The sequence below is a fragment of the Colias eurytheme genome, chromosome 29, assembly GCF_061535395.1.
Source record: "Colias eurytheme isolate Ceu_HAF_F1 chromosome 29, ilColEury1 Martin Lab GWU primary, whole genome shotgun sequence".
In the NCBI taxonomy this organism is placed as follows: Eukaryota; Metazoa; Arthropoda; class Insecta; order Lepidoptera; family Pieridae; genus Colias; species Colias eurytheme.
In genome coordinates this window covers 7404194-7431191 of record NC_143008.1, presented here as the reverse complement: position 1 = coordinate 7431191, position 26998 = coordinate 7404194, and the positions used below count along the sequence as shown (strand labels likewise).

Here is a 26998-nt window from a genome sequence, read left to right as displayed (position 1 = left end):
TAGGATAGTTTAAACATGTAGGTACCACGGGCGAAGCCGGGGCGGACCGCTAGTCATCTTATATTTTCAGGAATGTACTTTTTTGGCATTGTTACCTCAGAAATTTAAAAAGTGGCCGTTTAGTTTTTTGTTGAAAAATAATTATTTGTAATAAAATAAATGGCAAATGTGTTGTCAAAAAATACCAAGAAATTGTAAACACATATTTAAATCAAACATTTGTTATTCAATTATACTTCTTCTAGAAGAACTTTTGAATCATGTATCATAACATTTTTACCACCGATTCGGAAAACAGTTTTTACTTTTTACGGAGAAGGTATGTAAATTAAAGATTATTTTATTCTTTTTTTATAATAATTCATTGTTCAATTATTGTTGTATGAACCTGTTATTAACAGCCAATTTAGAATAAGATTTTATGTACGATTTCTATATTATGTTACAAATTGAGCTACTGTTGGTTCGTTTTTAGGGTTCCGTAGCCAAAATGGCAAAAACGGAACCCTTATAGTTTCGTCATGTCCGTCTGTCCGTCTGTCCGTCTGTCCGTCTGTCACAGCCGATTTACTCGGAAACTATAAGTACTACAGTGATGAAATTTGATGGGAATATGTGTTGTATGAACCGCTACAAAAATATGACACTAAATAGTAAAAAAAAGAATTGGGGGTGGGGCCCCCCATACATGTAACTGAGGGATGAAATTTTTTTTTTCGATGTACATACCCGTGTGGGGTATCAATGGAAAGGTCTTTTAAAATGATATAAAGTTTTCTAAAAAACATTTTTCTTAAAGTGAACGGTTTTTGAGATATCAGCTCTCAAAGTCGTAAAAAGTATGTCCCCCCCCCTCTATTTTTATAACTACGGGGTATAAAATTCTAAAAAAAATAGAGGTGATGCATGCTAATTAACTCTTTCAACGATTTTTGGTTTGATCAAAGTATCTCTTATAGTTTTTGAGATAGGTTGATTTAACTGTAATTTATTATATTTGCTGCTACGGAACCCTTTGTGCGCGAGCCCGACTCGCACTTGGCCGGTTTTATTAAATCTTAATCTATACTAATATTATAAAGAGGAAAGGTTTGTATGTATGTATGTATGGTTTTCACGCATAAACTACTGGACCGATTTTGATGAAATTTGGCACAGATAATCTTTAGACCCTGAGGAAGAACATAGGCTTCCTTTTATTGCGAAATATGTACCACGGGCGAAGCCGGGGCGGACCGCTAGTACTATTATAAAGGCGAAAGTTTCTAAGTATGGATGTATGGATGTTTGTTACTCTTTCACGTAAAAACTACTGAACCTATTACAATGAAATTTAGCACACATATGGAGGGTAACTTGGATTAACACATAGGATAGGTTTTATCCCGGAAATCCCACGGGAACGGGAACTATGCGGGTTTTCCTTTGAAAACGCGGGCGAAGCCGCGGGCGGAAATCTAGTAAATGAATAAATAAATAAATAAGCTCACCCAGTGTGACGTTGGCCTGCGGGCTGGTGCGCAGCGGCTCGAGCTCGACCAGCGAGTCGTTGTGGCTGAAGCTGAGCGACGTGAGGTACTCGCACAGACGACCTGCCATAATAAATAAATCAATATAAATTTATAAAGAATAGAAAAAGTTCGATCACGAGGCGGGACTCGAACCCGCATCCTTTCACGCCAATCCCAGGCAGATAGCCGAAGCGGAAGCCAACCGTGTATAGTAACCATCATAATCTCTATTCACTAGTCACTAGATAGTATAAAACAAGGTCGCTTTTTCTGTGCCTATGTCCCTGTGTATGTTTAAATCTTTTAAACTACGCAACTGATTTTGATCCGTTTTTTAAGTAGATAGATTGATTCAAGAGGACGGTTTTAGTATATATAATGCATTAGGTCTTAGACAAAACGGGTGAAGCCGCGGGCGGTAATCTAGTATTATAAATAAAATTAATCACTATTGGTCACGGCATCACGCGTGAACGGGTGGACTGATTCGATAATTTTCAATAATCAATTTTATAAATTTATATCGATAATTTTCGATAAATTCGAATATAAAAAATAAATTCCGAACTTTAGCAGTAACTCTGTATAATATATTATTTTATTGCAATGCAAATCAGATCATCAAATCATTTTCCTTCTGAAAACAATCTATTTTATGTATTTTGTAACATAGGCTTAAGTAACAAAAAAAAAACAATTCATGTTCGCAATATAAAGCATTTTTGATTTTATTTTTTAATATTTAAAAAAATTAGTAATCAAAAATAATAATTACCTGAATATCCGGGGGCACACTTGCACAGGTAGTCGTTGGCGGGCGCCATCAGCGGTCGCTCCATCATAATGTCATCCTGGAAACCAACCACTGCGCACGTTATACTATTGTCTTTATTTATTAACTGATTAAACAGTTATTTTTAATTTGTTATAGCTAAAATATAGAATTATGGAAATAGTTTTGACATAGGAATAACTAATAATACGATTGGATAACATTAAAAAGTAATAATAATTATTGTTTAAGTTTTCTGAATTGGTTCATGGGTAAACAAAACTGCTTCAGGTATTTTTTTCTATTCATTGTAAAGGCTTAGTGAAAAGTGTCTATTAATGTAAAAAGGAAACCAATATCTTACAGTGATATCTTTAATCACCTCCATGGTGTAGCAATATTTGACGTTGTGCTCTATGTCTCGTGCCCCACGCTGTGTTCGCTGTACCCGGTGCAACTATGTCCCTATACCTTATGCTGATGTACCCTGTACCGATGTACCCTGTACCGATGTACCCTGTGCCGATGTACCCTGTACCGATGTACCCTTTGCCGATGTACCCTTTGCCGATGTACCCTATGCCGATATACTCTATGCCGATGTACTCTATGCCGATGTACTCTATGCCGATGTACTCTATGCCGATGTACTCTATGACGATGTACTCTATGCCGGTGTACTCTATGCCGGTGTACTCTAATCTCTATGTCTATGTACCCTGTGCCGATGTAACCTGTGCCAATGTACCCTATGCCATTGTACTCTATGCCAATGTACTCTATGCCGGTGTGCTCTATGCCGATATACCCTGTGCTGATGTACCCTGTAACGATGTACCCTTTGTTGATGTACTCCATGCCGTTGTACTCTTTGCCGGTGTACCCTATGCCAATGTGCTCTATGTCGATGTACTCTATGTCGTTGTACATTATGCCGGTGTACCATATGCCGATATACTCTATGCCGTTGTACTCTATGCAAATGTACTCTATGCCGATGTACTCTATGCCGATGTACTCTATGAAGATGTACCCTGTGCCAATGTACCCTGTACCCATGTACTCTATGCCGTTGTACTCTATGCCGATGTACCCTTTGCCAATGAACCCTGTGCCGATATACCCTGTGCCGATGTACCCTGTACCAATGTACCCTGTGCCCTTGCCCCGTACCTGCAGCGCGAGCGCGGGCAGGTAGCACACGCCGTGCACGCAGTCGTGGTGCGCGCAGGGCGAGGTGCCGAGCGCGGCGTGCGGCGCCGCCTCGCAGTAGCGCCCCGCGTAGCCCGCGGCGCACGTGCAGCGGTACTCGTCCAGACCGTCCACGCATGTCGCGCCGTTCTGGACACCGGTATACACGTTATTAGCGAGAAAACACTTATTTCAAGAACATAATTAAAATGAACATGACAAAGGAAAAACGAAAAAAAACTACATATAAGAATTTTACGGTAGAATAAATGTAGAATTTGTAGGTACAACCGTATACGATAATAATACGTATAAAAAGCTACTAGTTCCCGCCCGCAGCTTCACACACGTATAAAAAAGAAGTTTTAAACTAATTCCAAACAAAAATCTATATTATGTACAAACAAATACAAAAACCAGATAATTTTTTTAAAAGAACAATGAACAGATCCCAAAATAAATTATTTATTATACTTATAAAATAGTTATTTCAAAAAAACCATGGACCAATATTTATATTAAGAGGACTTACAATCGCCATAGTAAACAACGTAACTCGTTTCTCAGTTCCCAATTTAGTCGATAGATGTCACTCGCAGTAGCATTTGGCATTTTTTATAATTGAATGGTATCGTTTAACAACTAGATGTCGCTACTAAAAAAATCAATGTGCCAAATAGTATCTTGACGTAAAATATAATACGCAAAAAACGTAAACTATAACGTAAAATGTAATACGTATATACGCAAAAAAATATTTTTATTTAAATTTTATTTGTAGCGACACCTCGCTCTGAATCGCGCAAGCGAAATGTTTTCGCTACAGAGAATATATACAACTTTCCGACATCAATCATCGGGGCTTTAACGGCCGGCCGGTCGAGTAGACTGGTCCCTCCCTTTTTCGATTGAGGAATTCCACCTTCCTACCTCCACATTATTTGTTTTAGTTTTAAAGATTTAATAAGCGTAAAATAATACTTTCTTCATTTTTGTATTTTGAGTAAACGAAACACTAATACCGGTTAGTTTGACCAGAGGTGGCTCGTGACAAAAGTGTACGGGTGTTCAATTGAACTAAAACAAAGAAAATAACAGTAGCGTAGTAAATTCATTACAAAAAAAATGAGCACCACATTATAAATGTCTATTTAAACACTAAAAATTATAAAGTACAGGCTATTTCAAAACGAATTCAATGATTATCAATTAATAATTAGAAAATCCCCGAATTTGCATTCGCGAGCGTATTCTTAATCTTAATGTTTGTTTATAATATAGGAGTGGCAACGTCGCGTGCAATTGCTGCTGTCATGCGATGCGGCAACATCGCGTGAGAGCGGCGCTCCAAAAATGGCTATTTTTCCATAGTAAATCTTTTATTTCGCGCAGGACTGTGGCAAAAATTTCTCTTTCTCTCTTATTGGATTCCGTATTTAGGCATTTGATATTCGTATTGGAGTTTATACGATAAATTTTAAATTAAAGATATATTAATTGTTAAATGAATGAGCACAACTTTATTATAATTATTTATGGGAGTTCACTGCACCAGCGCTCCTTAGGATGAACCGCCTCTTTTTTCACTTCGTTTATCGCTGTTCGAGAGTTCCTTCGTGACCACCATGGACCAATATGGCCACAGGCATGCCACAGAGCAAGTAATATAAGTATTACCGGCCGTTACTGAGCGCGAGCCCAGTATTACGATAATGTATATATTGTACTACTTTGGCGCGAGTTCATTTGGAAGCCGTATTTAGAGCAATTTTAAATAATTCGTTGTAAAAAAATACACATTTGTTTACTAAAATTTTATAGTAATATTCTTAAATATTATACACTTACATATGTAGACACAAACAAAATAAAAAAAAAAACCACGCATTTAAAACAAAAATTACGCGGAACTATTTCGAAAAAATTAATAAGTCATATTCATTTTTTCGTACTTCTGAAATCAATATTCCGCTTATAATCAGACTCTGGGGCATTAACAATTCAAAAACACCCGAGTTTTTAAAACAACGCCCTCTAGATGTAATAATTGAAATGAATGATTGAAATTTAATATGTAATTGAAAATTGATAGTTTGCTGTTTCCTTCGTTCTAAAATTGGTCACTAGTGGCGCTTTTAAAACTGCAAATTAAATAATAAGCTCAAATCAGAGCGCCATCTAGTAATAGTCTGAAATTTAGGGCTACGATCTCTAGTATGACGATTGTCAGTCCACTTGATATATATTGGTCCATGAAAAAACTAAAAATCTAGTCATTTTATACAATATAGAATCGTTCCGTTAGGATGAAAAGAAACACAAACGAATAAAAAAAAATCTTTTTATGTACGCTTGTCCGAATTTAACTTCAAACTAGCAAAATAAAATTACCTGACACATGTGATTGATACAATCGTCCACATTGACAGTGCAGTTCTGCCCCGAGTAGCCCCGCGGGCAGGAGCACGTATAGTGGCTGGTGTGGTCGACGCACGCGCCGCCGTTCGCGCACGGGTTGAACTCCGCGGTGCAGAACGGGATCTTCTTTTCGCAGAACTCGCCTGGAAATTTTTTTAATTGAATAAAAATTAGTTTTTTATAGTATTTAAATGCTTAATTGAAGTTCAGACACATAAAACCGAGAGAATAGAATATATTCGATTGTACTGGCCGGATAATGGGTGGCCATCTGTTCTTTAAAAATTTATAATATTTTTTCCACGCTCATCATGATTCCTTCGCGCCATCTTTGTACATGTCCTTTAGTTTATAGTCGACTGGAAGGGATTCCATTTTAGCAATAATGCCGACTGTTATACATTTGCCTTGTTTTTGTTTTCATTACATTAATTATGAAAATCCTGTTTTTGGTATTGTAGTGTCATAGATTTCGTGGCGAATACTTTAACTTAATTATTATAATTATAAGTGTATGTATGATGTCTCAATAAATCAATAAGATTTCGAAAGGAATATATTTCGTAGGGTACACACACGTACCCTAAAACCTGGGGCTCACTTTTACGTATAGTTCCCGAGTCATACCTTTACCATAACTAATATTTTTTATCCCGTACTAAATGTACAGGTAAAGTAGGGTACACACACGTACCCATGAACCCTGGGGCACACTTGCACGTGTAACTCTCGAGATGGTCCACACACGTGGCGTTGTTCTGACAGCGATGTGACACGCAGTCGTCGATGTTCGCCTCGCAGCGCACGCCCGTGTAGCCCGCGAGGCACGCGCAACTGTAACGGGAATTTAATTATGTTAATTTTATATTAATACCTAAAGAGGAGCGTGTGTGTAGCGAATACACGTGTCAGAAGTCAAACTTATTTGGCATGACATAAAATTTAAAGTGGAGGCGCGTTCACGACAAAAAGTTAATTTTAAAATTAATTTATAATTTGAATTTTGGGTGGTAGATGAGGGTAGATATGTATGTCAAGTTTGTTTTAAATATCGTTTTTTTTTTATTATTATTGTGTGCTGCAGCTGCTAGCTCGTTGCCTTAGCAACCATTCTTAAAAAGCACTTACTGAAACCGTCCCTCCTCTAGTAGTTGGCACGTCCCAAAGGCGCACGGACTCCCATAGCACGCATCTATCTGATGTTGACACGTGTCGCCATGGTAACCGCGCGCACACGAGCACTGGAAGCCGCCGCCCGCAGTCGGCGCGCACGAGCCGCCGTTAGCGCACGGGTTGCGGTAGCATTTGTTGCATTTGGACACTATGTCCGCGGGCGGGTCGCCTGGAAATATTGTAATAGGATTTTAATTTAGCTACTATAATAATAGCGTTCAAATTACATTAACATTTTTCATGTAGAATCAAATGCCTAAAACTTTTTTTTATTTAGAATTTTGCCCAAGAATATGCTGTGGCATATTCTTGGGCAAAATTCTAAATTAAAATTCAAAGGTACCAAAATCGTCGCCTTACTCCATGACATGACGCAACCCTGAACTTTTAGTTCAGGGTTGCGTCTTTCGACGAGATTAAGAAGATTAACTTAAAAAAAAACAATTACACGTAATATTCTGTCGCTACACATGAGTACGTGACTGACCATTGCAGGCGAAGGCAGCGGGGTGCGTGCTGAGCAGCAGCTTGTCGCGCATGCGGGCGGGCGCGGCGCAGCGCGCGATGCCCGGCTCCACGAACTCGCCGCGCTGCACCCAGCCCGCCAGCCAGCGCAGCGCGCAGTCGCAGTACAGCGGGTTGGAGCCCAGCGCGCTGCACACACCACCACAATCGTTCAATACTAGCTTTTTAGAAAAACCTGTATAGTTCCCATTCCCGTGGGATATCCGGGATAAAACCTATCATATGTGTTAATCCAAGGTACCCTCTATATGTGTGCTAAATTTCATTGTAATCGATTCAGCAGTATTTGCGTGAAAGAGTAACAAAAATACACGCACACACACACACACACATCCATCCTGACAAACATTGGGCTCACTCAGAGACTGGCACTTGGTAGCTGGTTTGTCCCGTAGCTGGCACCTTTATCCTGGTTGGTTATTGGTTTATCTAACACTGGTTAATATATATCGTAAAACTGAACTCACTTTCACGTTTTAACTTTATCACACGCGCAAGTCCCGCTTACGATCCGGCTCGAAGGACCACGATGTACGGGGTTGTAGGGCCCGTACAGAGTAAATAAAAAAATTAAGTACAATAAAGCCTTTATTGCCTTAATTCTATATGGTTAATGGTGATGGTCATGAGCACGCGCGATTGCTGTGGTGATCGAACGCGAACTGGTGAAATATCTATTAAAATGCCACGTGTCCGCGTAAAACGCTGACAGCGCGCAACGTTATGTACGAAGATCGTACATTCGCATTTATAATATTAGTAAGATAGGATAGGATAAAGCTGAAGAGTTGTTTGTTTGAATGCGCTAATCTTGGGAATTACTGGTCAAATTTGAAAAATTATTTCGGTGTTAGATAGCCCATTTATCGAGGAAGGCTATAGGCTGTATCATCTCGCTAAGACGCTGCGGGTGAAACTGCGGAGCACAGCTAGTTATACAATATACTAGCTGTATCCCACGGTTCCACCGCGTAAATGAGTTTTTCCTTTTAACCCTATTCCTTATCAAACATCAGAATAAAAATTAGTTTAAGTTACTCCTTTATATCGGCTACATGTCAGTGAAAGTCGCGTCAAAATCGGCCTAGGAATTAACCGGACAGACAAAAAAAAAGACGGGTTGCACTACGGGAGTGCCGGCAGAAGTGAAAACTTGATTATTAACGTTGAGAATGTTTGATATCCATCCGTCTTACGCTTTTTCGATCCAGGTCACGTGTCCTGACGCGAGTTTAAGATTTTATACCTGAACAAAAACTCCCTTTTTATGTATCGCTTTCAATTTAATTCCTTCCAACAAAACGTTAAGATGACACAAATGATAATGAGTAATGACAATGCAAATTGCAATTCGTGTGAACAATAAAAATATAACATAAAGTGACGGTAGGTCGAAAACAAACGTCGTAAACATACAGCCCACCAAGGACAAATTTTCAAAATTTTCCTTAATACAATTAACCGATCAAAACATGAATACTAACGAAAGTCTTTACACGAATTTAACATCAAATACAGAAAAAATACAAAATAAAATATTACCACATTGCATGCTTTCTTACTAATACTTGTATACGTAGTATCTTATTATTAGTCTGTGCTAATACGTACTAATACGAACATAATATGAGGCTCGAGAGCCAACAAAAAAATCAACATTAGTTGGTAATTGGCAAAAAACACAATTTAGAAACAGGACGTTTAATTACATTGTTTTTACATTTAAGACTGACAACTCGCGTAATTCCGTCCAATCCGGGATGTTTTTCAACTATAATACCATATAACCATCTTCCAGGTGGAAGATCATCCTCCACTACTAACACTAAATCTCCAATTGTAGGTTCAGGAACAATATTGTTCCATTTATAACGATGGTAGAACTGAGTCAAATATTCATTTGACCAACGACGCCAAAAATCTTGTGTCATTTTTTGAGTCATTTGCCACCGTCTGAGATTTGTCATATTGGATGTTTCGTAATTGACATCAGGGGGTAAAACCAGAGGTTCTCCCACCAAAAAGTGTCCTGGTGTCAGTGGGATTGGATTGTCTGGATTCTCAGTAATTTTAGAAATAGGCCGAGAATTCAGACAAGATTCTATTTGACAAAGCAATGTTGTCATTTCTTCGAATGTTAAAGTTGAATTCCCAACAATGCGTCTTAAATGATGTTTCGTCGATTTTACCCCTGCCTCCCATAGTCCTCCAAAATTTGGGGAATGGGGAGGGATAAAATGCCATTCAGTCCCATTTGTAGCCAGTTGATCTGCAATTTCCTGCGCTATACTCGACCTCTCATGAGCATACAAAGATTTGAGTTCTCGTGCTGCACCCACAAAATTTGTCCCATTATCGCTCCATACTTCAGCGCAATGACCACGGCGTGCTATAAAACGCTTAAACGCTGCTAGAAATCCCTGAGCTGTAAGGTCACTTACTGCTTCGAGATGGATAGCGCGTGTGGCCATACAAATGAATAAGCAAATATATCCCTTGAATGACCGATTACCTCTGCCTTTAGAGGTTCTTATATTAATAGGTCCTGCATAGTCTACTCCACTCTTTAAGAAAGGTCGACAAGCAGTAGATCTTTCAACCGGTAGTTGTCCCATCAACTGGTGTCTTGTGCGAGCGGCATATCGTACACAACGAACGCATTTACGAACACACAGTCGTACTAAATCCTTCGCACCTAGTATCCAGTATTTTGATTGCAAATAATTTTGCATCAATTGGGGACCGCCGTGAAATGTTCTCTCATGAGCATCCGCAATAATCAAAGTTGTAAACTGTGATTTGCGAGGAAGAATGATAGGATGTTTTCTCTCATCACTAAGGATTGCCTGCTGCAGTCTGCCACCTACTCGTAGAATACCGTCTTCGTCAACTATTGGATTGAGTGAGGTAAGTCTACTTTTTTTATTTATTTCTTTTTTATTTCTTAAATCTGCAAGCTCTTCACCGAAATATTTTTCTTGGCATCTTTTAATACATACTTTTAAACTTTCTCTTATTTCAAAACTTGTTATCCAATCCTTCTGATCTTCTACTTCCTTTTTTCTCATCCTTTTAATTAGTCTTTTACAGAGTGCAGTAACCCGGAGCAGTCTTCTCAAAGATGAAAACCGTGAGTATATTTCTTCTTCGGGATCTGCTTCATCACCGTAAGTATTTATAAAACAAATTTTCATTTTTCTTTCTTCTAGATGTGTATCTTCTATTTGACGTCTTGTAAAATTAATATCCTTTTCTTGCAGCCACTTCGGCCCTTCCTTCCAGAGTTGAACATCCCATTGCGTTCCGCCACGCGATGCACAATCTGCAGGATTATCCTTTGTAGATACGTGTTGCCATTGCTGCGGTTCCAACGAAGTAATAATCTCCGACACACGGTTGGCGACAAAGGTTTTCCAACGACTAGGTTAGCAACGCCGCTAAAGAAGTTTTCACTTCAAAAAAATTGATACCTATATGTACTGTGTATACATCTATATGATCATTTAATAAAAAGCGAATATTTTAAAACTACAAACAGACACTCCAATTTTATTATTGGTAAAGACAACATAAATAAATGTGAGGCACAGTACGAAAAATTATGCAGTAAGATACACAACTATCGCAAATTGTTACGTGTAACGAATTTTCATGTATTTTTTTATATAATTTTCCTTGAAGCAAAATAAATAAAATCACTTATTGCACGACTCATAATGCGAAGCATGAAATTGTGCTATACGATTGAACAATTTGTTTTGCTTCGGTTTTCGCACTACATATTTAATTAATTAGGTACACGATTGGTAATCCACGTTATATCCAAAAATCTTCACATAATTTAATTTATAATTTAATGGAAATTAAAACTATCACTGGGAAAAATTGATTTATGAAAATAAAACCGGAATAAGTATAGAAATAGAAAAAAGAAAATTCCGACAATCAACACTTTTTTACAGTTCAAATTCAAAATAATTTATTAAGATTTTACGTTTGCGTAAAAATTAATTAATTTAATTGTATTTTTAAAGTGAAACTTTGGTGAAACTAAAGGTTGGAAAAAAATTTAGTGTAACATTTTTTCGTTACGCGTGACATTTTTCCGTTACGCGCCATCTTTGATTCGACGTACTTCTGTAAAGTTGCATATTATAGTAAATTATTTTTTGAAAAATAAGGTCATAAAGAAGTTTCACTTGTTACGTGTGTACACTAGTACACGCACACCTTTTTTTATTAGCTTCAGATTTACTTACACATGAGATATCGACTCCAAGTCCCGGAACACGCCATCAGCCAGCATCGATATGTTGTTCCCGTGGAGAGAGAGCACTCGTAACTGAGTGAGACCCTTTAGGGCGTCACGCTGGAAACAAAATATGTAGTTTTTTAAACATATTAGTTGTTATTTTGTTGTTTGATCGTATACAGCTTATATATTTTACTAAAACAATAAATATTCTGCTACTTTACGTTTAAATAAAAAAAAGCAAAATAAACTTATTTTCAAATGTAAAAATTGCATCTGATTATTTTAATCCCTCAGCCCCCGGAATCACAGACACAATAGAAAATCTATTGTGTCGTGGCCCGATCGGGCCGCTGGTCAAGGGAACTGCTATTCTATTACTGTATATAAATATGTGTTTCTAATTAAACGTCCACCACTGTATAAGTACGATGCTAAAATGAAGAAATTTCATATTGAAACAATAACATTCCAAATGATCCTACTTACTAATATTTTACTTCTATTCATTATTATGACTACCGTCGTATATTCAAAATTTCCGTGCTTTCAATAAACAGGCTCCTTCCAAACGAATAAATTTCTTTTATTTTTGTTACACCTAATCGTTTCGTTGTTATAATCGTTATAATAATAATTACCTGCACGCATCTCAGTCTATTGTAGCTGACTATCAGCGTGGACAGCTTGCTGAGACCCTCAAAGGTGTTGTTAGAGAGGACACTGATCTTGTTATTGGAGAGATCGAGTCGGGTCAACTGCGTTAAGTGGTTGATCTGCTCTGGGGATATGCTGGTTATCTCGTTCGATTCTAGGTACCTGGAAGTGATATATAATTTGCTGGTAAAATAAATCCATCAGGCAAATAATAAGTGTAATATATTTAGTGGTAAATAATAAGTTTAAATACACAGGATTTGTAACATGAACCGCTGCAGAGCGTGCTTTTCCTCAACAATAAACTGTTTTTTTTTGACGTGACAACGTCTTATAATTCGATAGAGCCGGCTGCACGCACGAAAAAACATGACTCATGCGGCGTTACCTCGCTCTGAGGCGTTCCATGTAAGGCTTGAAGTGCAAGCGAGAGCGCGGAACGAGCGACAAAGAAGCACAATCGGACGTTGTCACGTTCAACTATCGTCAGTAAACCGACTTTACAGACAGCCATTTTTTTTATTGTAGGTACGGAAGCACTTGTCTACAATCTCGCTTATTGGGAAGCTCAGATGCGGTCTAAGATGGTACGCGCTTCCCTAGTAGGTACCGGTTCACTCTTCGCTTGTTTCTTTATTCTTTATAACATTTCTAGTAATAATATAAATTAGGAAGTGGCTCTGTTCATGTATAATTTCTGTTACAATTTACGTCTAAACCATTGTACCAGATATTTTGATGAAATGTGTAATGACATAGGATTAGAACCTTTGTAATGGACACAACAAAGTTGGTAAAGAAAACTATATTCGTTGCAATTGAAATAATCGATGAAAAATAACAACGTAGGTACGTTGTTATTTTTCATCATACATATATATAACATAGGTATGTTACCTCATAACAAGCACACACATGAGCGAAACACGTTTAAAAATTACAAAAATCCAATCCAATCTTCAAGCAATTTTTGAAGTGAAAATTTCTTTAGCGGCGTTGGGTATAAAATCTTAAACTCGCGTCAGGACACGTGGCCTGATCGAAAAAGCGTAAGACGGATTTTTTTTAGCCCTTATATTCCATGCGTAAGACGGATACCATTCCAAAATATCAAACATGCTGAACGTTAATAATCAAGTTTTCACTTCTGCCGGCACTCCCGGAGTGCAACCCGTCTTTTTTTTAATTTTAGCTATAAGACATTACACCAATAATAATGTTAGACACTCACAGCTCAGTAGTATAAGGCGGTATCCGTTCGGGCAGCGCGTGGAGTCCCGCGCGCGCACAGCGCACCACGCTGCCCGCGCACGAGCAGCGCGCCGGGCAGTAGTCCGCCGGCAGGCAGCCTGTGTCCTCCGCTACAATAATAATGTTAGACACTCACAGCTCAGTAGTATAAGGCGGTATCCGTTCGGGCAGCGCGTGGAGTCCCGCGCGCGCACAGCGCACCACGCTGCCCGCGCACGAGCAGCGCGCCGGGCAGTAGTCCGCCGGCAGGCAGCCTGTGTCCTCCGCTACAATAATAATGTTAGACACTCACAGCTCAGTAGTATAAGGCGGTATCCGTTCGGGCAGCGCGTGGAGTCCCGCGCGCGCACAGCGCACCACGCTGCCCGCGCACGAGCAGCGCGCCGGGCAGTAGTCCGCCGGCAGGCAGCCTGTGTCCTCCGCTACAATAATAATGTTAGACACTCACAGCTCAGTAGTATAAGGCGGTATCCGTTCGGGCAGCGCGTGGAGTCCCGCGCGCGCACAGCGCACCACGCTGCCCGCGCACGAGCAGCGCGCCGGGCAGTAGTCCGCCGGCAGGCAGCCTGTGTCCTCCGCTACAATAATAATGTTAGACACTCACAGCTCAGTAGTATAAGGCGGTATCCGTTCGGGCAGCGCGTGGAGTCCCGCGCGCGCACAGCGCACCACGCTGCCCGCGCACGAGCAGCGCGCCGGGCAGTAGTCCGCCGGCAGGCAGCCTGTGTCCTCCGCTACAATAATAATGTTAGACACTCACAGCTCAGTAGTATAAGGCGGTATCCGTTCGGGCAGCGCGTGGAGTCCCGCGCGCGCACAGCGCACCACGCTGCCCGCGCACGAGCAGCGCGCCGGGCAGTAGTCCGCCGGCAGGCAGCCTGTGTCCTCCGCTACAATAATAATGTTAGACACTCACAGCTCAGTAGTATAAGGCGGTATCCGTTCGGGCAGCGCGTGGAGTCCCGCGCGCGCACAGCGCACCACGCTGCCCGCGCACGAGCAGCGCGCCGGGCAGTAGTCCGCCGGCAGGCAGCCTGTGTCCTCCGCTACAATAATAATGTTAGACACTCACAGCTCAGTAGTATAAGGCGGTATCCGTTCGGGCAGCGCGTGGAGTCCCGCGCGCGCACAGCGCACCACGCTGCCCGCGCACGAGCAGCGCGCCGGGCAGTAGTCCGCCGGCAGGCAGCCTGTGTCCTCCGCTACAATAATAATGTTAGACACTCACAGCTCAGTAGTATAAGGCGGTATCCGTTCGGGCAGCGCGTGGAGTCCCGCGCGCGCACAGCGCACCACGCTGCCCGCGCACGAGCAGCGCGCCGGGCAGTAGTCCGCCGGCAGGCAGCCTGTGTCCTCCGCTACAATAATAATGTTAGACACTCACAGCTCAGTAGTATAAGGCGGTATCCGTTCGGGCAGCGCGTGGAGTCCCGCGCGCGCACAGCGCACCACGCTGCCCGCGCACGAGCAGCGCGCCGGGCAGTAGTCCGCCGGCAGGCAGCCTGTGTCCTCCGCTACAATCGTTTTTAATATTAAATCATTATTTTGCTCAATTCTACGTAAAAAAGAAAAACTTAACCGCGTTCGAATTGTTTAGGTTTTTATAGCATTGAATTTTTTTCTATAAAAAAAATCGATCGCGGGCGATTCGAATTTTTTTCTATTCTTAAAAAAATATATTTATAACGCGTTCAAATTCTAAACAAATTAGAATTAAAATTAGACCATTCGATTTTGTCATCATGAGTTTATTAAAGCGTGTTTTTGTTGGTTTTTTTCTATGTCATAGTGTTCTGGGGGGTTGGATAGTGTGCTGGGGGGGTGGATACTATGCTGGGGGGTTGGATAGTGTACGGGGGGGTAAGATGGTGTGCTGGGGGGTTGGATAGTGTGCTGGGGGGTTGGATAGTGTGCTGGGGGGGTAGATAGTGTGCTGGGGGGGTGGATACTATGCTGGGGGGTTGGATAGTGTACGGGGGGGTAAGATGGTGTGCTGGGGGGTTGGATAGTGTGCTGGGGGGGTGGATAGTGTGCTGGGGGGTTGGATAGTGTACGGGGGGGTAAGATAGTGTGCTGGGGGGTTGGATAGTGTACGGGGGGGTAAGATAGTGTGCTGGGGGGTTGGATAGTGTGCTGGGGGGGTGGATACTATGCTGAGGGGTTGGATAGTGTACGGGGGGGTAAGATAGTGTGCTGGGGGGTTGGATAGTGTGCTGGGGGGGTGGATACTATGCTGGGGGGTTGGATAGTGTACGGGGGGGTAAGATAGTGTGCTGGGGGGTTGGATAGCGTGCTGGGGGGTTAGATATCCTACTATACACACTCACCCGCACACTTGAACTCCCCGACGTCAGCCTGCGCGAGCTCAGTGCCGGCGAGCGGCGCGGGGCGCGCGCAGGCGGCGGCGGGCGCGAGGCGGCGCGCGCGGAGCCAGCCCGCCAGCCACGCTGTGTGGCAGGTGCACTCGAGTGGGTTGCCGGATAACGTGCTAGAGATAACGGCGAATTAATTTTGGAAGGGAAAACATATCTATACTAATATTATAAAGCTGAAGAGTTCATTTATTTTCGTTTTTGGTAAACATACAGAAGCAAAGACAGAGATATATTTTAAAACAAAAAAATCTTATTAACTATCGATACATGTAAATTTCTCCTTATTATGTTTTCACTGTGAACATATTTATGCCAACACCCAGCAGTAGGAGTGACAAAGAAAAAATAATCGATGCATAAAGACGGAGGTAAATACGTATTTGTAAAATCTTAACACATTAACATTCTTCAATAGCAGTTTGTTTGTTTTAATACATAATAGCACTAATCTCAGAAATTACTGGTCCGATTAGAAAAATTATTTCGGTGTTAGATAGCCCATTTATCGAGGAAGGCTTATAGACTATATATCATCACGCTAAGACCAACAGGAGCGGAGCCACGCGGGTGAAACCGCGGAGCACAGCCAGTATTCTATATACATATAGAACCTAGCAATAGATTTGTACTCACAGTGTGGACAGCATGCTGAGATGGTCGAAGGATCCTGGAGCGATGCAGCGTATTTTATTATCCGCTAGAGATCTGGAAACAAATGTGTTAATAAACATGAATATGTCGATTAAAAATCAAATCTAAAAATAAGCTGTGTTCCCAACTTTCTGATACCTAACGTTCCTAATCACTACATAGTATAATATAACAAAGTCGCTTTCTCTGTCCCTATGTATGTTTAAAAATTTAGAAATACGTATCGGATTATGATGCAGTTTTTTAATAGATAGAGTGATTCAAGAGGTTTTAGTATATAATTTATTAGGTCTTAGACAAAGTGGGCGAAGCCGCGTGTGGAAAGGTAGAAGTAAAATTCGTTAAATTTTAACCTATATAACAGGAGACTGAGGCTGCGAACAGGCATTTTTTTTTTCAGAAACAAATTAGCTATATCTAAGAAAAACAAGCCGTTACCAAATATCTGCTCGTTTAACTAGAAACCGTTTTAATAGATTTTTTTAACGAAAATCATAGAAATAGCATTAAAAAATTGACTGATCTCTGAAGTAAAACCATAAATTACTTACAATATAGTCAAGCTATGAAGCCCAAAGAACATTTTGTCAGTCACTGTCTCCAGCAGGTTGGAGTCTAGTAGCAGTTCCTGGATGTTGGCAGCGCCGTCAAACGCATTGTCCTCTATTATGGTAATACCTGGGGAAGTAACAATTAAAGGGCTGTAAAAAACTGAAATGCATATGAAGATTTTAGTTGATACAAAAGTGAACAAAATTTGACGAATTTTTATGGCAGTCCTCATCATCATCATCATATATGTTTCCACTGCTGGGACACGCCTCCTTGGTACAGTGGTTGACGCATGAGCGTAACACCGAGGGGTCCTGGGTTCGATTCCCGGTGGAGACGAAGAAAAAATGTCCCTAAAGAAAATCGATCAGTGAAACAGATGTTTACATCTGCCCCTTACCCCACTAGGGGACATGGGACTTCACACTGCTGGGACACGGGCCTCCTATGATGTATGTACAGGCTATAATTTACCACGCTGGCTTAGTGCTGGTTGGAAGTCATCGTCACAGTTAATATAATTTATGACAAAATAATGAAATTGGATAAAAATTAACTATAAGTTAATAACCTGGATTACAACATAAATTACTATTTTTAGAAATTAAGGCATACTACTCAAAGTGAGTTTAGAGACAAGCTTCGCCAAAATAATTAAAATCAACATTAAATCTTACCATTGTTCCTAAAATCTAACTTGGTGAGATCTGGCAGACGACCGAGGAAGCCGTCAGACTTGATCTGACCAAGATTGTTGTCTGGCATTATGCTGCAAGAAAAAGGGATTCGTGATTATATGACTTTTTTTATATGAAAGTAGGCAAACGAGCATGTGGATCGCCTGATGGTAAGCAATTTCACAGCCCATAGGCATCTACAGACGTGTCCGAAGATGTGTTAAAACTGGAGCATAATTTTGGAAACACGAATAAGACGTGTAAACCGACATGAAATAATGATGTTACTTTTCATTTTTCAATGTCTGTCTATTTTACCGTTTAGTCAGAAAAAAATAACAGAAAAGAAACAATTATAATATTTATTTAAGAAATATGAAACAGCATAATTTATTGTACGATCGCGAACTTTAAGATTAGTCCGCGACCGTATACTCATAGCATGTGAAGAAGAAATTGTTTTAGAAAAATAAATAAAAAAAATGAGATTTCTAATAAGTTTCAAATCCAGAGAGATATACTGTAGTTATTAAGACATAACAATAAAAAGTATTCTGCAACTCAATTATTTATTTACATCTACAGTGTGGAAATTTTCGATAGGCCCTGGAGGGATGGAAGGAAATAACTAGGGATGTAACGATACCGATACTGATACCGATATATCGGCCGATATATCGGCAAGCCGATATATCGGTATCGCCGATAATAAATCAACCGATACCGATATTTTTTTATTAAATTTCTCTCTTTTCTTTTATGTTTTTGCATTGTATTCATTCATATTGTTTTATTTCTGTTTCTGTAATAGTGTTAAGGAAGAGCGGAACCTCCTGACACAAGCATTTTATTTGCTTACTAGGAGTGTTCCAATCACAAATTTGTTTATGTAAAGGAAAGAAATAAATAATTTTGATTTTTTTTAATTTTTAACGTGATAACGTTTTTAAAATCGTTTTAGTCAGGTGACATGTTCATAAAATTGTGTCACACCAAAACCTCACGAGCGCGATCGCAGGTATAACGAGAGAGAGACGGACCGATCTCCCGTTTCATCTCGAGCGCTGCCACTGCATTATGTTATCACGTAAACATCTCGATCGTAAACCTACTTTACAAACAACCAATTTTTTTGATATCAAATAATTCAAAAATCCGCGCCCAATGAACGATGCGGAAGGCCGCCCGCGCGTGCGCACTTTGTTTTCTGAAAAAACTCTACCAATAGTAAAATTTTATTAGGTACTGATTATATGTATTAAAGTTTAACTGACTTCGTAAAATAATAATACTAAAAAAAATGTTGTGTGGTTTTATGAAACCACGGTAAAAGTGAAACTGTTCGAACGGTTCCGAACACTGCTTTGTGTAGCGCATGTCGCGTGACGGTCGGCTGCCGAGTAGGTATACCTACTCGGCAGCCGCGATACACGCGACATGCGCTACACAGACCAAAAAGTTTGAGACGATGTAATAAAAGTTTCACTTTAATAAATGGTTTTGTTGTTTTTTGATTTGGCATTTTTATTTAAAAGAATACGATTAACAGTTGTCTCTGTTAAATGTTGGTAACTTTTTATGCATAATTCACTATTTATTTTTCTACCAAGCCATTTATATCGGTATCGGTATCGGTATCGCCGATACATTACTACAAATATCGGTATCGGTATCGTATCGGCAAAATCATGTATCGTTACATCTCTAGAAATAACATTTTTTTATCATTTTTAGTTAGTTCGATACCCGGTCGAAGCAAGTGAATTTTCGAAAATCTTTGAATGCAGTTTTATTTCTTTTTAAAAATAATGGAATGTTTCCTTTCATCCTCAGTATTTTCTATCTTCAGTATTTCAAGTACTCCCCTCCAGAGTTAATTTCAATTTATCTGTATACTCACAGCGCATGCGTGTCCATGGGCAGATCGCGCGGTATATCCGCCAGCGCCGCGCGCGCACACGCGACGCGCAGGCCGCGCGCCGAGCTGCCGCGCGCGCACGCGCACTGCGCGGGGCACGGGGGCTCGTCGCCGCACGCTTCTAGTGTGTCCTCACCCGCTGGAAACATCATCATCATTATCATCATCACTGTTGAGATTGGGCTCCCGTAAGGGATAAGGACATATCCTACTAATCCATACTAATATTATAAATGCGAAAGTAACTCTGTCTGTCTGTCTGTTACTCAATCACGCCTTAATTACTGAACCAATTTGCATTAAATTTGGTATAGAGATATTTTGATACCCGAGAAAGGACATAGGATAGGTTTTATCCCGGAAATCCTACGGGAACGGGTTTTTCTTTGAAAACGCGGGCGAAGCCGCGGGCAGAAATCTAGTATTCTCATATACATATATTATTTATACATACTAGCTATCCGTCCGCGGCTGCGTCCGCGTGGTCAAAGAAAAACCGTAGTTCTCGTTCCCGTGGGATTTCCGGGATAAAACCTATCCTATGTGTTAATCCAAGTTACCCTCTATATGTGTGCTTAATTTCATTGCAATCGGTTCAGTAGTAACTGAACTATTCACTCATTTGCGTGAAAGAGTAACAAACACACACACATATCCATCCTCACAAACTTTTGCATTTATAATATTAAGAGGATACTAGGACAGGATAGGATTCATTCTCGTAATAAACAACTAAAACATTACAATACTAGACTAAAAAATAAAACTCTACCGAAACGTGTATTAGGCAGAGTTTTATAATCTATACTAATATGATAAAGCTGAAGAATTTGTATGTTTGTTTGAATGCGCTAATCTCGGGAACTACTGGTCCGATTTGAAAAATTCTTTCGGTGTTAGATAGCCCATTTATTGAGGAAGGCTATATCATCACGCTAAGACCAACAGGAGCGAAGCTACGCGGGTAAAATTTTTGATCAAAATTTGGGTTAGGTTAGGTAATTTTCAACATCTTCCATTGAAAAATTGTTGTAAAAACGAAAAAATATATTTTTTAACCTGTGTTTCTAAATACCTTTATTTGAAAACAACTCACGTTTGCACTTAAAGTTGTCCTCCCTTAGCGCGTCAATACGCTTGCGACTGACCCGCTTGGGCGCGTCGCACTTGGCGCCGGACGTCTCGATCGGGTTGCGCCGCAAGTAGCGCGCGAGCCAGCGGAGCGAGCAGTCGCATGAGAACGGGTTGCGGCCGAGGTGTCTGGTAGTGAAGAAATAATGAAAAATATATAAGAAGATATTTATTGGAACGAAGTTCCTTATCGCGCGTTGTGAAAGGGACTGGACGGAAAAAATTCTTACGAAAAGTTGTCACGACACTTTTTGCTAGAGTTGTGCGGCGTGCGCGTGGTTCTCTGTCTGTCTCTCTCTAACTTAACAATTCGTTCCATCCTGATGTCCCTTGACATCACTCAAGGTTTTTTTATTTATTATAGATATTTTCTATTTTAATTTCGAATATTTAATATTTTTTCATTTACTCACAGCGTCTGTATGCCGGTCAATGCGTCGAAAGTGCCATTTGGTAGAGTTCGAATGTTGTTGTCGTAGAGCGATCTGAAATTAATAAAAAATCGCTATATTGTAGTGTTCATAATATTTTAAAACACATTTTTTAATATCTGGCAACTTACAACAATTTTAAGCTCTGCAGATCTCTAAATGTGTCCTTCCGCACGCAAGAAATTTCGTTCGAATTGAGTAACCTGGAGCATAACAAATTATTAATTATTAATTAATTATTAATTATTATCCAATAAAATGGTCGAATAATGTTTAGCAATAATTATCCGCATTTAATTTTTACCTATTATCGTAGAGGGCTTTGTTATAGGCGTGTTTATATTATACCAACAGAACATGTCCATGTTCTGTTTCTTGTAACATTAATAAATTATTATTTATACACACGTTTTTAAAATAAAAAAAAATCTAATACTTACAATAACTGCAATGATGTGAGTCCATGGAAAATACCGGACGGTAAGTCCTTTATCTTATTTCCATACAGTACTCTGAAAAAGAAAAACAAAATTGTGCGTGTTGAAAACTGGGCACTATGAATGAATAAAGAAAAAAATAAATTTATTGAGTAGGCGTTGACTAGAATGAAAATATGGTACGGTCGTGGACTACGAAGAATTTCGTAGGTACCTACATAGCATACAGTGGTCACAAACATTATTGTAATATATTATTTTCTTATGTTTGATTTTACGCGAGTATTATACATTTAGAAATTAAACACTTTTTAACGGATTTTAAACGCGATTTATTCATTCTATTATTTTCCCGACGTTTCGAACACTTTACAGCGAGCGTGGTCACGGGGAGAAAATAATAGAATGAATAAATCGCGTTTAAAATCCGTTAAAAAGTCTTTAATTTCTAAATTATTGTAATATGATTGTCAAAGTTTATTAGAAGTCCATAGGTCCCAAAAAATACTCTAGGCACAGAAAATTTGTGTTTTTTTCAACTTTGTTGTTAAACTAATACTTACAAAGACGTCAAATGCACCAGACCATTGAAAGCGTCTCCCGCGATCTTCGTAATCTTATTGTTTGACAGGTCAATACGCGCGACTCGCTTGACAGACGCGAACGCGCCCGCGCCCACTTCTGTTATCTCGTTTTGTTCTAAGCGTCTGAAAGTGATACGTGAATAAATTGAATAATTTTTAGTGGAAAGTGTCTGATGCAATAGCGCAATGATCAGACCGTTGCTCGGTCATTTTAATTGAATAGGTAAACAGTATAACCTTTTAAATAAAAAGAATCATATCATTTGAAAGTAGAAAATTTAGTGAATAAGCGCACGTTGCATGTGATTATTAACTAAAATTAGTTTTGAAAGAATGGCTTCTTACTTTGAATTACGAGGATACAGAGGTATTGCTAACTGTTAGGACGTAATACTTAAGTAATGAAAGTAAAATACATTAAAATTAAGTATTTTTTATTTATTTCTATAGACTTAGTGAATGACTGGCTTTATATATCCAGTCATTCGATCCCAAGACCCGTCGTTGGTCGTAGGGCTAAGTGCAAGTGTAATGGGAAAATAATTTTGCCTAAATAAACACAATGATAATTATATCATTTTAAAATATACAAAACCCTTGCTTTCTGGACTGGTGGTTACAAACTGAGCTTTGGTATAATAGTGGTTTATATATTCTTTGTAGTTTTTCTTATTTCTAGTGTTTTCTTTTCTCTCAACAAGTATAAATAAAATGTGTTCCAACGAAGTGAGGAGTGGGGGCCTGGTGACCTAAAATACAGGTAATTTTTATTACCTAGTTTAGGCACCAGTCTCACACTTATTTATATGTAATGGAAATGTGTACTTATTTAATGTAACCAATGTGAGAAAATAAACTCTTTTTTTTTTTTTTTTTATTTTTTTTTATTATAAATTAGTTAAGAATGTTTATCTCTAAGTGTGCTAGTGTGTGTGTGTGTGTGTATTTAATATGTCTTTGTCTTCATTTTTGAAGTGAAACTTCTTGATGCGCGTTGCGTAGTTCGTATCCAAAGTTTCACTTCTGACACGAGTGCTTGGCAGATATGCTCTTTTTCGCAGTGACTCACATCTCAGTAGCGCGGTGCGGTATGGCAGCGGGCAGAGCGCCGAGCAGCCGCTCGCGGCAGTCCACAGTCCCGTCGGGCGAGCAGCGGCACGGCGGCGGGCAGCGCGCCTCCGCGGAGCACTCCGCTGTCGTGGCTGTGTTGGGGCCTGTAGTGACTCACATCTCAGTAGCGCGGTGCGGTATGGCAGCGGGCAGAGCGCCGAGCAGCCGCTCGCGGCAGTCCACAGTCCCGTCGGGCGAGCAGCGGCACGGCGGCGGGCAGCGCGCCTCCGCGGAGCACTCCGCTGTCGTGGCTGTGTTGGGGCCTGTAGTGACTCACATCTCAGTAGCGCGGTGCGGTATGGCAGCGGGCAGAGCGCCGAGCAGCCGCTCGCGGCAGTCCACAGTCCCGTCGGGCGAGCAGCGGCACGGCGGCGGGCAGCGCGCCTCCGCGGAGCACTCCGCTGTCGTGGCTGTGTTGGGGCCTGTAGTGACTCACATCTCAGTAGCGCGGTGCGGTATGGCAGCGGGCAGAGCGCCGAGCAGCCGCTCGCGGCAGTCCACAGTCCCGTCGGGCGAGCAGCGGCACGGCGGCGGGCAGCGCGCCTCCGCGGAGCACTCCGCTGTCGTGGCTGTGTTGGGGCCTGTAGTGACTCACATCTCAGTAGCGCGGTGCGGTATGGCAGCGGGCAGAGCGCCGAGCAGCCGCTCGCGGCAGTCCACAGTCCCGTCGGGCGAGCAGCGGCACGGCGGCGGGCAGCGCGCCTCCGCGGAGCACTCCGCTGTCGTGGCTGTGTTGGGGCCTGTAGTGACTCACATCTCAGTAGCGCGGTGCGGTATGGCAGCGGGCAGAGCGCCGAGCAGCCGCTCGCGGCAGTCCACAGTCCCGTCGGGCGAGCAGCGGCACGGCGGCGGGCAGCGCGCCTCCGCGGAGCACTCCGCTGTCGTGGCTGTGTTGGGGCCTGTAGTGACTCACATCTCAGTAGCGCGGTGCGGTATGGCAGCGGGCAGAGCGCCGAGCAGCCGCTCGCGGCAGTCCACAGTCCCGTCGGGCGAGCAGCGGCACGGCGGCGGGCAGCGCGCCTCCGCGGAGCACTCCGCTGTCGTGGCTGTGTTGGGGCCTGTAGTGACTCACATCTCAGTAGCGCGGTGCGGTATGGCAGCGGGCAGAGCGCCGAGCAGCCGCTCGCGGCAGTCCACAGTCCCGTCGGGCGAGCAGCGGCACGGCGGCGGGCAGCGCGCCTCCGCGGAGCACTCCGCTGTCGTGGCTGTGTTGGGGCCTGTAGTGACTCACATCTCAGTAGCGCGGTGCGGTATGGCAGCGGGCAGAGCGCCGAGCAGCCGCTCGCGGCAGTCCACAGTCCCGTCGGGCGAGCAGCGGCACGGCGGCGGGCAGCGCGCCTCCGCGGAGCACTCCGCTGTCGTGGCTGTGTTGGGGCCTGTAGTGACTCACATCTCAGTAGCGCGGTGCGGTATGGCAGCGGGCAGAGCGCCGAGCAGCCGCTCGCGGCAGTCCACAGTCCCGTCGGGCGAGCAGCGGCACGGCGGCGGGCAGCGCGCCTCCGCGGAGCACTCCGCTGTCGTGGCTGTGTTGGGGCCTGTAGTGACTCACATCTCAGTAGCGCGGTGCGGTATGGCAGCGGGCAGAGCGCCGAGCAGCCGCTCGCGGCAGTCCACAGTCCCGTCGGGCGAGCAGCGGCACGGCGGCGGGCAGCGCGCCTCCGCGGAGCACTCCGCTGTCGTGGCTGTGTTGGGGCCTGTAGTGACTCACATCTCAGTAGCGCGGTGCGGTATGGCAGCGGGCAGAGCGCCGAGCAGCCGCTCGCGGCAGTCCACAGTCCCGTCGGGCGAGCAGCGGCACGGCGGCGGGCAGCGCGCCTCCGCGGAGCACTCCGCTGTCGTGGCTGTGTTGGGGCCTGTAGTGACTCACATCTCAGTAGCGCGGTGCGGTATGGCAGCGGGCAGAGCGCCGAGCAGCCGCTCGCGGCAGTCCACAGTCCCGTCGGGCGAGCAGCGGCACGGCGGCGGGCAGCGCGCCTCCGCGGAGCACTCCGCTGTCGTGGCTGTGTTGGGGCCTGTAGTGACTCACATCTCAGTAGCGCGGTGCGGTATGGCAGCGGGCAGAGCGCCGAGCAGCCGCTCGCGGCAGTCCACAGTCCCGTCGGGCGAGCAGCGGCACGGCGGCGGGCAGCGCGCCTCCGCGGAGCACTCCGCTGTCGTGGCTGTGTTGGGGCCTGTAGTGACTCACATCTCAGTAGCGCGGTGCGGTATGGCAGCGGGCAGAGCGCCGAGCAGCCGCTCGCGGCAGTCCACAGTCCCGTCGGGCGAGCAGCGGCACGGCGGCGGGCAGCGCGCCTCCGCGGAGCACTCCGCTGTCGTGGCTGTGTTGGGGCCTGGGAATGCGACCTTATTGTGTGGGTGATAGGGTTCACATTGTTTTTGAAGTTATGGATAGGTTTTATGCAGCATGACGATGGGAAAGTCTGGGCTTGGAAATACGACCTTGTTGTGAGGGTGATAAGGTTCAGATTGTTTTCGAAGTTATAGATAAGTTGGATATGCTACAGATTAGCAATATGAACATCTGTGCTTGGAAATACGATCTTATTGTGTGGGTAGCTATAGTTGTAGTGGGTTTACAACTATAGGTAGGCTATTCAAAATGGTAATATGAAAGTCTGGTCTTGGAAAAGCGACCTTGCTGTGTAGGTGATAGGGTTCAGCTTGTTTGTAAAGTTGAAGGTACACGCGTTAGAATGGTAATATGAAAGTCTGATCTTGGAAAAGCGACTTTATTGTGTGGGTGATAAGGTTCAGATATTTTCACAGCTATAGTAGGTAGGTTGTACGCGCTAGACTATCGATAGAATAGAGCTGATTGCCTGACTCTTGTAAGCGAATAACCTACTTGCTATAAATACTACCTATGAATACCTACTTGCTATGAATAAATACTTGCTGACCGTCGCCTCTACGTCTTCTCTCAAAAGGGATTTTATATTGCTGATACGCTTCTTTAATGTTTCAGAATAACTGAATTAATGACTTTAATTTATGGGGAAAAAGTGCATCAGAATTTTAATTCTGTTGGTACTCTATTTTGTACAGTACAATTTAAATGGCGTGGTATAACACGTCTTTAGATGAAATCTATAATTTGTCTTATGTCTGTTCATATTTATCGTTATGGCCTGAACGAAGGTATACTTACCGTTACAAATTAGCTCGTGAGGTTCTATTTCGCTGAGGAAGGCTCCGCGCAGCGCGGCTGGCGCCTGACATCTGGAAAATAAACATTAATTTAATAATGATGTAAAATTTGAAATGTAACAAATAATATTATAATAAATTATGTCTAATAAGCTGACTAAATTCGTGTATACGCCATTGTAACAATGATAATAAATTAGTATGAACACAGGCTCCTGAAAAACAGTTTACAACT

The 26998-nt window shown here is 42.4% G+C and overlaps 1 protein-coding gene across 1 annotated transcript in view; it reads right to left on the bottom strand.

Annotated features, from left to right (window-relative positions):
• sli (slit guidance ligand) overlaps nt 1-26998 on the bottom strand; it is a 134393-nt gene that overhangs the window by 13289 nt on the left and 94106 nt on the right. The window contains exons 8-29 of the mRNA XM_090118310.1: nt 26765-26835; nt 25802-25946; nt 22486-22629; nt 21926-21997; nt 21617-21688; nt 21468-21539; nt 21020-21183; nt 19906-20062; nt 18006-18097; nt 17328-17454; nt 16759-16830; nt 16078-16238; nt 15135-15264; nt 12484-12661; nt 11850-11959; nt 7553-7719; nt 7021-7234; nt 6587-6726; nt 5866-6035; nt 3457-3624; nt 2287-2362; nt 1491-1592 (exon numbers count right to left, since the gene is read on the bottom strand). Coding sequence (XP_089974436.1) covers nt 1491-1592; nt 2287-2362; nt 3457-3624; nt 5866-6035; nt 6587-6726; nt 7021-7234; nt 7553-7719; nt 11850-11959; nt 12484-12661; nt 15135-15264; nt 16078-16238; nt 16759-16830; nt 17328-17454; nt 18006-18097; nt 19906-20062; nt 21020-21183; nt 21468-21539; nt 21617-21688; nt 21926-21997; nt 22486-22629; nt 25802-25946; nt 26765-26835 — 2804 coding nt within the window. The remainder of the gene's footprint in view (nt 1-1490; nt 1593-2286; nt 2363-3456; nt 3625-5865; nt 6036-6586; nt 6727-7020; nt 7235-7552; nt 7720-11849; nt 11960-12483; nt 12662-15134; nt 15265-16077; nt 16239-16758; nt 16831-17327; nt 17455-18005; nt 18098-19905; nt 20063-21019; nt 21184-21467; nt 21540-21616; nt 21689-21925; nt 21998-22485; nt 22630-25801; nt 25947-26764; nt 26836-26998) is intronic.